This window comes from Rhincodon typus, chromosome 14 (genome assembly GCF_021869965.1).
Source record: "Rhincodon typus isolate 14 chromosome 14, sRhiTyp1.1, whole genome shotgun sequence".
Classification (NCBI taxonomy): domain Eukaryota; kingdom Metazoa; phylum Chordata; class Chondrichthyes; order Orectolobiformes; family Rhincodontidae; genus Rhincodon; species Rhincodon typus.
The window spans coordinates 70342966-70356639 of NC_063345.1; the positions used below are offsets into that span (position 1 = coordinate 70342966).

Genomic DNA, 13674 nt, shown 5'->3' on the forward strand with positions numbered 1-13674 from the left:
CAACCCAATGGTCTCAACGTGGACTTTATTAGTTTCAAAATCTCCCCATCTCCGGCCTCATCCGTGACCAACGCTTCCTCTCATCCCTGCCTCCTTGACCTGACACAACCTGTCCATCTTCTCTTCCCACCATCCGCTCCTCTCACCTCACTGACCAATCCCCACCACTGCCTACCTGCACTCAACTATCACCATCCCACCTACCTTCCCCAGCCCTTCTCTATTTATTTCAGAGCTCCCTTCTCCCCCCAACTCCCCTATTTCGGAGGAAGCATCTCGAACTGAAATGTCAACTTTCCTGCTCCTCCGATACTGCCTAGCCAGAGTTCCTCCAGCTCCACACTGTGTTATGTCTCACTCTGGATGTGCCTTCTCCTAACTGCTCATACGAAGGGTACACATGATTATCTAAGCACTCAGAATGAGACAAATTTGATGCAACTTAGTTTTAACAAAAATCTGATTTGTATTATTATCCCAAATAGGTCACTGAACCTGGGCGTTTACAAACATCAGAAACAGGTCCAGAACATGTGGTTTGGATATAGACAACAACAGCATCAAAATCCAACACTGACAGTTACTGGGCAACTCATTGCTTTTTGAATAGTCCTGATGAACCACAAAATCACTTCACAAACAATATACAGGTGGACAATCTTTAGCCAGTGTAAATGTGTTGATGTACAGCAACACTGATTTTTAAAAAAATGTACTATACACATACACAATTTATCAACATTTTATCTGCAATATCAGCACCTTTTAATAGAGCACATTTTAATAACATCAATACAAATGGCCTCATGACCAAACTTCATTCCTTCGTGTTAAGTAAAAGCAAAACTCTTCACCTGCGGTTATTCGTAAATTTGCTGGTGTGTTAGGAAACAGCAAATCCTTTTACTCAGAGCTGGTGAACAGGATCCACCCAGTGTCATTTCACTGGTGTGTTAACAGGTTGGACAATAGAGTGAATCCCTTCCCGCATAAAGTACGGAACAAATGAATGGTCTCTGCCCAGAGTGAACACGCTGATGTATCAGGAGGTGAGTTGACTGAGTGGATGTTTCTTCCGAGTGTGAACTTGCTGGTGTCTCCGCAGGTGAGATGAGTGAGCAAATCCTTTGCCACAATCAGAGCAGGTGAATGGTTTCTCCCCAGTGTGAATTCGCTGGTGTTCCAACAGTTTAGATGAGCGAATGAATCCTTTTCCACATTCAGAGCAGGTGAATGGTCTCTCCCCAGTGTGAACTCGTTGGTGTATCCTCAGGTGGGATGACTGAGTGAATCCCATCCCACACACAGAGCAGGTGAATGGTCTTTCCCCAGTGTGGACTTGCTGGTGTATCAGCAGGTTGGATGACTGAGCGAACCCTTTCCCACATTCAGAACAGGTGAATGGTCTCTCCCCAGTGTGAACTCGCTGGTGTATCTGCAGATTGTATGATTGCGCGAATCCTGACCCACATTCAGAACAGGTAAATGGTCTCTCCCCAGTGTGAACTCGCTGGTGTATCTGAAGTTTGGATGACTGAGCAAATCCTTTCCCACATTCAGAACAGGTGAATGGTCTCTCCCCAGTGTGACTGCGTTGGTGTATCTGCAGGCTGGATGACTGAGTGAATCCCATCCCACACAGGGAGCAAGTGAATGGTCTCTCCCCAGTGTGGACTCGCTGGTGTATCTGCAGGTTGGATGACTGAGTAAATCTCATCCCACACAGGGAGCAAGTGAATGGTCTCTCCCCCGTGTGAACTCGCTGGTGTTTCAGCAGGTTGGATGACTGACTGAATCCTTTCCCACACTGGGGACAGGTGAATGGTTTCTCCCCAGTGTGAACTCGCTGGTGTCTTTGTAGGTTGGATGACCGAGTGAATCCCATCCCACACTGGGAGCAGGTGAATGGTCTCTCCCCAGTGTGAACTCGCTGGTGTCTCTGCAGGTGGGATGACCGAGTGAATCCCATCCCACAATAAGAGCAGGTGAATGGTCTCTCCCCAGTGTGACTGCGTTGGTGCATTTCCAACTGGGATGGGGAAAGAAATCCCTTCCCACAATCACCACATTTCCACAGTCTCTCCCCAGTGTGACTGCGCTGGCGTTTAGACATTTCGGATCAAGATCCACAGATGATTCCACACACCGACAATACGCGTTTCTCCGCGGTGTGAATGGTGCTTTTCCTTTCAATGTTCAAGATCCTGAGATAATTTAGGTTATTACAACAGAGTGACTGTCAGATCTGGATGTGGTTTCGTTTGAAATCTCTCATTGCAAAACAACCTTTCAAACAGAAAACAAATGTATTAGGCAAAACCAGAAGAACACACAGGTTGTGAAACTGAGAGAAGTTAATCTGGTCACTTGTGGAGTTGATATTTAGGGAAACTGCTGGATGATCATTAAAACTGAACTGGTTCGTAAATGTCCTTCAGGGAAGGCAACCAGTCAGTGTTTGCACAAAACTACAGCAAGAGATAGAGGTGGGAGAGACAAGCACGAAGGAGGAGTATTTTATAGATCTACAACTGAATCCTGTTCCTGTTTTCTCCCATACCCTCCAAATGGCTAAAAACAAGTGCACGGTTCCTGGAAAGTAGAGTTTCAGGTAGATCAGGTGCCAAAGAAGGCGTTTGTCACACTTGCCTTTGTTGGTCAGTGCACTGATCAATAAAGGGACCCGGGTTCGATTCCACTGTTTGTGTGGAGTTTGCACATTCTCTGTGTCTGAGGGGGTTTCCTCCACATGCTCCAGTTTCCCCTCTCAGTCCAAAGATGTGCAGGTTATGTGGATTAGCCTTGGGAAATGCAGGGATAAAAGGGGTTGGATGCTGTTTGGATGGTTGGTGTGGACTCATGGGCCGAATGGCCTACTTCCACACTATAGGGATTCTACTATTGAGTACAGGAGTTGGGAGTTCACGTTGTAGCTGTATAGGACGTTGGTGACACCAATTTTAGAATACTGCATTCAATTCTAGTCTCCCAGATTTCAGAAGGATGTTACCAGGGTAGGTTACCAGAATTTACCACTTAATGGTAAATTCCTGGGGAGTGTTACAGAACAAAGAGACCTTGGAGTGCAAGTTCACAATTCCTTTAAAGTAGAAATGCAGGTAGACAGGATAGTGAAGGTGACGTTTGGTACACTAGCTGTTATTGGTCAGTGCAGTGGGTATAGGAGTTGAGAGGTCATGTTGTGGCTGTACAGGACATTGTTAAGGCCACTTTTGGAATACTGCATTCAGTTTTGGTCTCCCTGATACAGGAAAGATGTTGTGAAACTTGAAAGAGTTTTGAAAAGATTTACAAGGATGTTGTTGGGTTTAGAGGGTTTGAACTATAGATAAAGGCTGAATAGGCTGGGGCTATTTTCCCTGGAGCATTGGAGGCTGAGGGGTGATCTTAAAGAAGTTTATAAAATCGTTAGGAGCATGGATAAGGTAAATAGACAAGGTCTTTTTCCAGGGTAGGGGAGTCCAAAACTAGAGGGCATAGGTTTAACCTCTAGTTAAGTGCAGCAAGGAGCAACTTTTTTATGGAGAGGGTGGTGCCATGCATGGATTGAGCTGATTGGCATGGGCGAGTTGGACTGAAGGGTCTGTTTCTGTGCTGTATAACTATGACTCTAAGTGCTTAGGCAAAGTGATGGAAACCTGAAATAAAAACAAAATGCTGGAGATACTCAGTGGGTCTGGTAGCATCTGAAATGGTGACAGATGCAGGAATCATTGCAACTTTGAAGAAATATTTATATGATCATACAAGGCATGACAATATAGGTTACACGCTGAGTGCTGGAAAATGGGATGAGAGTAAACAGATGCTTGATGACCAGCACGGATACGATGGGGATATTATGTTCTACAATTTTATATCAGAGACTCTGGCCCCATTTTGTTCCGTGTTTCTTTGTCACTCTTTTAGGAAGCAGGCAGGAGTAACAAGCAGTGAAGAATGCAAATGATAAGGTGGCATTCATAGTGAGAGGATTCAAGTACAGCAGCAGGGATATCTTTCCGCAGGGGCTTTGGTGAGACCACACCTGGAGTACTGTGTGCCCTTTGTTCTCCTTTCCCAAGGATGGACGTCCTGGCTATCGAGAGAGTATAATGAAGGTTCATCAGACTGATTCCTGGGACGTCAGGACTGATGGAGGAAGAGAGACTCTATCCTCGTTTAATCCTTTCTTTTGTCTTTCTGAGCTGCTGACTGCATCCCATTTTCTGATCTTAATCTGACCCATCTAAGCCTACACTTTGGTTCCCAACCCCCTGCCATACTAGTTTAAAACCTCACCAACAGGACAAGCAAAAGCCCCACGAGGAGATTTGTTCCGGCTCTGCCTAGGGGCAACCATCAGGCTTGTGTAACCCAGAAACAGTTCCAATGCTTCAGGAATCCAAACCTCCTCTGGTACACCATTTCTCTGGCCACACATTCATCTGATCTATCCTCTTATTTCTGCTTTTGCTAGTACATGGCACTGGGAGTGAGTCTGACATTGTTACATTTCAGGACCTGCATTTTAATGTATCTCCTATTTTCCTAAATTCAGCTTTCAGGCCCTCATCTTTGTTTAGCTATGTCATTGGTACCTATGTCTTCCGCAACCACTGACTGCTTACCCTCCAGCTCCAGAAGGTCTTGCAGCTGCTCTATAGTATCACACAGATCCTGGCACCAGGGATGTAACGTACCATCCTAGATTCATGTCTACGGCCACAGAAATGCCTGTCTGTATCCCTGACTGAATGCTCAGTCATTATAGCCCTGCCACTAACTTACCTTCCCTTCAGTGCAGCAGAGCTATTTGTGGTGTCATGAACCTGGCTGTTGCTGATTTTTCCTGAGAGGCCACTCCACCTGCCCCCCCCATCAGAATGCACATTGCAATATCTATCTGAGATGGGGATGACCACTGGGGACTCCTGCATTTCCTTCCTAAGCCTTTTACTTTATCTGATGGTCACCCTTTCTGCATTTATAATCCTCACCTGCAGTGTGACCAATTTGCTAAATGTGCTGTCCATAACATTCTCAGTATCACGGATGCTCCACAGTGAGTCTACCCACAGCTCCAGCTCCAGCTCTGAAAAGCAATGACCCAGTAGATGCAGATGGACACACTTCCTGCACACACAGCCATCACAGACACTGGAAGCGTCCATTATTTCCCACATTGTGCAAAAGGAGAACACCATGGGTCTGAGGTCTCCTGTCGTGACTTCTCTCTTGATTCAGCTAGTTACTCCAGTTAAGAGAACTTAAATAGGCTAGCAATCTTCCTTCGTTTTAAACATTAATTATAATCGAAAGCCCATACTTTTACTTAATCTGATATACTTTAAAAACTGTAAAAAAAATACTCCGCAAGTATCCCTTACAAATTGACTGTTCCAACTGGGACCGTGCGACTTTCTGAATGGCCTGAAGTGAAACTGAGTGCTATACTCAGTGTTTCAGCTTTGCTTTCTCCCTGTCTCACCTCACGGTTTTCACCCAACTCCAAAGCACGCTCATTGAGCCAAGCAGCACTCTCAGTGCAGCCTTGTCATTTTCATCATCTGTTCACACCTACACTGACCTCAGCCTCCTGTACTGTGCCAATGCAGCTCAATGGGAGCTCAGGGGGAACAGCATCTCATCTTTCAATTCAGCCCTTTATAACTGCCAGGCTCAACATGGACTTCAGCAGTTTCTGGATCAACAGAGAGTTGTTAGGATCTGGTACACCTGAAAACATGCTGCAATTCAAGTCCATAAGGAACTTTAAAAGAAATCTGCAGGTAATTGAGAATGAGCAGTTTATAGACTAAAATCATGAAGTGGGTGACTGGGACTAAATTTGACAGTTCTTTCAATGAGGCAAGATATAATTTGGATAAATCTGTGCTCCCTCTCAGGCCACTATCTCCTTCCGCAGCCGCAGGGCACAGAACTGAGCACGTACTCCAAAGGCGATCTAACTACTAATTTGAACATCCTGCTGCTTTTCGATTTGCAAACATATCAGAGATATTTTCCCACAGACACAACAGGCAAACCTCTTTCCTTCCACAGTTAAATGCCAATGATATTCAGATCCATATTCAGATCCTAACTGTCAGAACTTGTTTTGAGATCCCAGTCTCAATTATTCTCAATTAAAATCCTGTCAAACGAATTCACAAAAGAAAAATCACTGTCAGTCCAGGATAGAAATCTAGAAAAGACAAACATTTCTCTTGGTTTCAGTTTCGTGTGTACATGATACTCTTCAAATCGCCCTGTCCCCACCCAGGGGGAAGCATGCGCATGTGTATTGCTGCACCTTGTCCCCAATCAAGTTGGCGGCAGTAGCCTGGGGCCTATCACCGGCTGAGACCCACAGCTGTTTTCCCGTTACTGCAAACGCTGGACCGAGTTTCTAAATCGGGTCAAGCGGCCTACACCAGGTGTCCATAAAACCTCCCGGTCCAGACTGAGTCCATTTCTCTCCCGGTTTCCACTGTTTCTACCCACCTTACTTGTCTCCTCCTTCCACACTCACTGGAGACACTAGTCATCCGTCATTGCGCTGGCAGAGTTAATGATCACATGTTGTCCTGCTGGACCCGCCCCTCGTTAACTCCATTGGTTGGAGGATCAGGCGCTTCTGCTTGGTCCGCCAGCCCCGCCCGCTCCCCTCCTATTGGTCGGTGACCTGCCGTCAATCAGCCGGACTCATTGTGAAGTGGGTGGCGGGACCCTCCCTCTCTCTGTCCTAGGATGCACTTCATCATTCACAGTAAATGGTGCAGTATCACAGAGCACAGGGGTTGGTAATTATTCAGACCACTGGGGCTGTACTCTCTTCCTCCAGAGATACTGGAAATCTGTCCAAACTCCCCTGCCATTTGCCCACAGCTCTCCAAATATTTCCTTAAGAAGTTAGGTAGAATATAATATCTTTATTGTCACTTATACTCCAGTACATAAATACAGTGAAAAGATTTTACAATGGCTGCCTTTTAATGGCGCCGTCCTAGGCACAAATCTTTCAGAGAAAAAAAAAGTGTTGTTATACAAAAGGGGATTAAAAGATAACAATTTACATTACAGCCTGATAAGAGTACCAAATAGCAGCAGCTCAGCCCATGCCACCAGGCCCTAGTCCAACAACTATCCCACATCGTTCCAGCCTCCAGTTCGCTCCTCATCCAAATCTCTTGACAATAACTGCTGAATCTGTATCCAGCTGCTGTTCAGACTGTTTCTGATGCTCAGAACTTACTGAGTAAAATAATCTTTACATTTTCACCCTGAATTATTTGCCAATTACCTGACAGTGGTTACTAAAAATTGTGAAAATACTGAGAATTTTTCTCTATCTCTGCAAATTAAATATTCTGGAACAAATCTGCACCTGGACTAAATCAGTGCTTAAATTTCTCAGCTCCAAGGAGAATTATCTGACTTGCTGCTACATCCACAAAACAGAAACCCATCTTAATTTTAATTTATTAGAGTCATAGAGACATAGAGATGTACAGCACAGAAACAGACTCTTTGGTCCAACTTGTCCATGCTGACTCGGTATCCTAAATTAATGTAGTCCCATTTGCTAGCGTTTTGCCCATATCCCTCTAAACCCTTCCTATTCATGTACCCAACCAGATGCCTTTTAAATGTTGTAACTGTACCAGCCTTCACCAGTTCCTCTGGTAGCTCATTCCATACACGCACAACGTTCAGCCCCTTAGGTCCCTATTAAATCTTTCCCCTCTCACCTTAAAACTATGCCCTTGAGTTTTGGACTCGCCTACCCTGGGGAAAAAGACCCTGGCTTTTCACCTTATCCATGACTCTCATGATTTATAAACTTCCATCAGGTCTCCCCCTCAGCCTCTGACACTCCAGGGAAAACCGGTCCAGCTGATTCAGCCTCTCCCCATAACTCAAACCCTCCAACTGTGGAAACATCTTTGTATATCTTTTCTGAACCCATTCAAGTTTAACAACATCTTTCCAGTAGCAGGGAGACCAGAAATGAAGGCAGTATTCCAAAAGCCGCAACACGACATCCCACCTCGTACACGCAAAGCACTGACCAATAAAGGCAAGTGTACCAAAAGCCTTATTCACTATCTACCTGCGACTCCACTTTCAAGGAGCAATGAACCTGCACCCCAAGGGCTCTTTGCTTGACAAAACTGCTCAGGACCTTATACTTAAGTGTACAGATGCTGTCCTGCTTCGCCTTATCAAAATGCAGCATCTCATATTAATCTATATTAAACGCCATCTGCCACTCCTTGGCCTGTTGGCCCACCTGATCAAGATCCCATTGTACTGAGATAACCTTCCTCGCTGTCTACTACATCAACAATTTTGGTAGCAGCTGCAAAATTACTAATCATACCTCCTAAATTCACATTCAAATAATTTATATAAATGATAAAAAACAGTGGACCCTGCACCAATCCTTATGGCACATCACTGGTCACAGATCTCCGATCTGAAAAGCAAGTCTCCACCACTACCCCTCTGTCTTCTACCTTCAAGCCAATTTTATATCCAAATGGGTAGTTCTCCCTGTATTCCATGTGATCTAACCTTGTTAACCAGTCTACCATACAGAACCATGTCGAACGCTTTGCTGAAGTCCATGCAGACAACGTCCATTGCTCTGCCTTCATCAATCTTCTTTGTCATTCCTTCAAAGAATTCAATCAAGTTAGTGAGACACAATTTTCACACACAAAGCCATGTTGATTATCCCAAATCATCCCTTGTCTTTCCAAATACATGTAAATCCTATCACTCTGAAACTCCTCCGACAACTCATCCACCACTGATTTCAGGTACATCTGTCTATAGTTCCCTGGCTTTTCCTTACCATTGTTTTTAAACAATTGCACCAGGGTCTTCGGCACCTCATCCATGGTTATTGATGAAACGAATATCTCAGCAAGGGGCCCAGCAATCACTTCCCTAGTTTCCACAAAGTTCTGGGATATACCTGATCAGAACCCAGGGATTTATCCACCTTTGTATGTTTTAAGATGTCCAGTACCACCACCTCTGTAATAAGGACACTTTTCAAGATATCACTATTTATTTCTCCAAATTCTCTAGCTTCCATACCTTTCTCCACAGTAAAATCTGACATGAAATACTCGTATAATGTCTCTCCCAGCTCCTGCAGTTCCACACATAGACAGCCTTATTGATCTTTAAGGGGCCCTATTCGCTGCCTGGTTAGTCTTTCATTCTTAATAAAAACTGAAAGAACTGTGGATACTGTGAAACAGAAACGAAAACAAAACTTGCCGGAAAAGCTCAGCAGGTCTGGCAGCATTTGTGAAGAGAAATTAAAGTTAACATTTTGGGTTATGAGAAAGGGTCACCAGACCCGAAATGTTAACTTTGATTTCTCTTCACAGATGCTGCCAGACCTGCTGAGCTTTTCCGGCAACTTCTGTTTTTGAGTCCTTTATTCTTGATATATTTGTAGAATCTCTTTGGATTCTCCTTAATCTTATTGCCAAAGCTTTCTGATATCCTTTTTCACTCTCCTGATTTTCCTCTTAAGTATAGTCCTACTGTCCTTATACTCCCCTAAGGATTCACTTGATCCCAGCTGTCTATACTTGACATATGTCTCCTTTTTCTTGATCACAGCCTCAATTTCTCCAGTCATCCGGCATTCCCTACACCTAACAGCCTTGCCCTCAATAGGAACATGCTATCTCTGTACTCTCATTGCCTCTGTGGGCCATCAAAAATGAGACAATGGCAGGTGAGGACCTAGAAACGATCATTCTCACTAAAGATGTAGTGTTGAGCATGCTAATGAGGCTAAAGGTAGACAATCTTCTGGCCCTGATGGAATGCATCCCAGGGGACTAAACGAGATGGCAGGGGAAATAGCAAATGCGTTTGCGGTAATTTACCAAAATTCGCTGGATGCTGGGGCGGTTCTGGCAGATTGGAAAACAGAATATGTGTCCCCACTGTTTAAAAAAGGAGTTAGACAAACGGCGGGTAAGTATAGGCCCATTAGCTTAGTTTCTGTACTGGGGAGAATGCTTGAATCTAGAAATCAAGGAAGAAATAGCGAGATATCTGGATAGAAGTTGTCCCATCAGGCAGATGCCTGGGTTCATGAAAGGCAGTTTAACTAATTTACTGGAATTCTTTGATGACATTATGAACACGGTGTAAAACAGGGAACTGGCTGATGTGGTGCGTTTGGATTTCCGGAACTCATTTGACAAGGTGCCACAAAAATGGCTGCTGCACAAGATGAATGTGCATAGCATTACAGGTAATGTATTAGCATGGATAGAGGATTGGTCAACCAACAGAGCAAAAACTAGGGATAAATGTGTGTTTTTCTGGTTGGCAGTGGCTAGTGGTGTGCCTCAGGGATCAGTGTTGGAACTGCAATTGTTTATCATTTACATAGATGATTTACAGTTGGGGACCAAGTGCAGTGTCAGAGTTTGCAGATGACACTAAGATGAGTGGTAGGGCAAAGTGTGCAGAGGACACCAAGTCTGTAGAGGGATATAGATAGGTTAAGTGAGTGGCAAGGGTCTGGCAGGTGGAGTACAATGTTGGTAAATGTGAGGTCATCCATTTTGGTAGGAATAACAACAAAATGGACAATTATTTTAATGGCAAAAAATTACAGCATTCTGCTGTGCAGAGGAACCTGGGTGTCCTTGTGCAGGAACCACAAATAGTTGGTTTACAGGTGCAGCAGGTAGTTAAGAAGGCAAATAGAGTATTGTCCTTCATTGCTAGAGGGATCGAGTTTAAAAACAGGGAGATTATGCTGCAACTGTATAGTGTGCTGGTGAAGCCACACCTGGAGTACTATGTACAGTTTTGGTCTCCTTACTTGAGAAGGGATGTACTGGCACTGGAGGGAGTGCGCAAAGGTTCACTAGGTTGATTCCAGAGGTGAGAGGATTGACTTATGAGGAGACATTGAGTCTCTGGGACTATACTCATTGGAATTAGAAGAATGAGGGTGGATCTTATCGAAAAATATAAAATTATTAAGTGAATAGATAGAATAGAAGCAAGGAGGATGTTTCCATTGGCAGGTGAAACTAGAAGCAGGGGACATAGCCTGAAAATGAGGGGTAGCAGATTTAGGACTGAGTTGAGGAGGAACTTCTTCACCCAAAAGGTTGTGAATCTGTGGAATTCCCTGCCCAGTGAAGTAGTTAAGGCTATGTTCTTGAATGTTTTTAAGGCAAAGATAGATTTTCTAAGGTTTTGGAGTAGATTTTTGAGTGGTGAAGGAATTCAGGGTTATGGTGAGTGGACAGGAAAGTGGAGCTGAGTCCATGAAAAGATCAGCCACAATCTTATTCAATGGCAGAGCAGGATTTAGGAGCCAGATGGCTTACTTTTGCTCCTATTTCTTATATCCTTATGTTCCCGCTTTCCAGCGGTCCATTTACCTACGAATATCCGCTCCCAGTCAAATTTTGAATATTCTTGCCTAATAGCATCAAAATTGGCCTTTGGTCAACTTACAACTTTAAATTTTTAGATCTGGTCTATCCTTTTCCATAACTATTTTAAAACTAATAGAATTATCATAGAATCCCTACAGTGTGGAAGCAGGCCATTCAGCCTATCAAGTCCACACCAACCCTCCGAAGAGCCTCCTACACTACCCCTGTAATCCTGCATTTCTCATGGCTAATCCACCTAGCCTGCACATCCCTGGACTGTGGGAGGAAACTGGAGAAGCCAGAGGAAACCCACGTAGACACGGGGAGAATATGCAAACTCCACACCCAAAGGTGGTATTGAGCCAGCAATGGTGCTGAGGCAGCAATGCTAATCACTGAGAGATAGTAAGAACTGCCAATGCTGAAGTCAGAGATAACACAGTGTGGAGCTGGAGGAACACAGGAGGCCAGGCAGCATCAGAGGAGCAGGAAAGTTGACGTTTCAGGTCGGGACCCTTCTTCAGAAATGGGGGAGGGTGAAGGGAGGTCCAAAAGAAATAGACAGAGGAGGGGTGGGGCTGGGGAAGGTGGTGGGATGGTGATAGGTGAGTGCAGGTGGGCAGTGATGGGGATTGGTCAGAGAGGTGGGAGGAGTGGATAGGTAGGTGAGAAGATGGGCAGGTTGTGTCAGGTCAAGGAAGCGGGGTTGGAGAGGGAGGGTTGGTCATGGGATGAGGCCGGAGGTGGGGTGCTTTTGAAACTAGTAAAGTCCACATTGAGACCATTGGGTTGTAGGCTCCCAAGGCGGAATATGAGGTGCTGCTCCTCCAGTTTCTGGCTGGTGTCATTGTGACACTGGAGGAGGCCCAGGAGAGTCATGTCACCCAGGGAGTAGGAGGGGAGTTGAAGTGGTTTGCGACTGGAAGGTGTTGTCGTTTGTCGTGAACACAGCATAGGCGCTCTACAATTCGGTCTCCAAGCCTCCGCTTGGTCTCACCGATGTACAGGAGGCCGCAGTGGATGCCATAGACCGCACTGATGGATGTGCAGGTGAACCTCTGATGTGAAAGGGCCAATGTACCGTGGGATCTCTGGTCCCAAAGTGCTCCCCCCATTGATACCTCAGTCACTTGCCCTGCCCTATTTCAGAACAGAAGGTCAAGTTTTGCTCCTGGTCATGTAGGTACATCCTACAGACTGATTCAGAAAGTTTTCTTGTACGCACTTAACACATACCTTTCCATCCAAGCCCTTAACACTTCAACAGTCCCAGTCTATGTTTGGAATGTTAAAAATCCCTACCATTACAGTCTTATTATTCTGAGAGATAACTAAGATCTTCTGGTAAATTTGCTTCTCAATTTCCCACTGACTATTAGGGGGTGTTTATAGTACAATTCCAATAAAGTGATCACCCCTTTCTTATTTCTCAGTTCCACCCAAATAACTTCAGTGGATGTACTCCCAGGAATATCCTCACTAAACACAGCCATAATGTTATCCCTAATCAAAAACGCCACTCCCCCTCATCTCTTGCTCCCCTTTCTATCCTTCCTATAACATCTATACCCTGGAACATTAAGCTGCCAATCCTATCCATCCCTGAGCCACGTTTCTGTAATAGCTATGATATTCCAGTCCCATGTTCCCAACCATGCCCCGATCTCATCTGCCTTACCTGTCAGGCCTCTTGCATTGAAATAAATGCAGTGTAACTGGTCAGTCCGACCTCATTCTCTGCCTCGCTCCTGCCTGCCTTGACTGTGACTTCTCATCTATACCAGCCTCAGACGTATCTCTTTTATCACTATCTCTTTGGGTTTACCCTCACTAGTTTAACGCCTCCCGAGTAGCACTAGCAAATCTCCCTGCCTAGATATTTGTCCCCTTCCAATTCAGGTGCAATCCATAAACAGGTCAATGCTACCCCAGAAGAGATTCCAATGATCCAAAAATGTGAATCCTTCTCCCTGCACCACTCCTCGCCATGCGTTCATCTGCTCTATCCTGCTATTCTTACTCTCACTAGCATGTGCCACCAGGAGTAATCCAAATATTACTACCCATGAGGACATACTTTTTAACCTCCAGCCTAATTTCCTATATTCTCTCATCAGGACCTCGTCCTTTTCCTATGCCATTGGTACCAACATACAATGACTTCCTACTGGTCATTCTCCCCTTTGAGAATATTCTGCACCCTCTCCGAGACATTCTTGATCCTGGTACCAGG

At 44.9% G+C, this 13674-nt stretch overlaps 1 protein-coding gene across 1 annotated transcript; it reads right to left on the bottom strand.

Moving 5' to 3' along the window:
* Nucleotides 1-442: 442 nt before the first annotated feature.
* Nucleotides 443-7540, bottom strand: LOC109912884 (zinc finger protein 239-like). Its single transcript, XM_048605483.1, has 2 exons — nucleotides 6508-7540; nucleotides 443-2286 (listed from the first exon to the last, which is right to left on the bottom strand). The coding sequence occupies exon 2, from the start codon at nucleotides 2111-2113 to the stop codon at nucleotides 1043-1045; it is 1071 nt and encodes a 356-aa protein (XP_048461440.1). The 5' UTR covers nucleotides 2114-2286; nucleotides 6508-7540; the 3' UTR covers nucleotides 443-1042.
* Between the last annotated feature and the right edge of the window lie 6134 nt (nucleotides 7541-13674).

What these genes read in the sequence shown, in the direction of transcription:
- LOC109912884 (XM_048605483.1), bottom strand. Translation starts at nt 2,113, where the DNA reads ATGTCTAAACGCCAGCGCAGTCACACTGGGGAGAGACTGTGGAAATGT.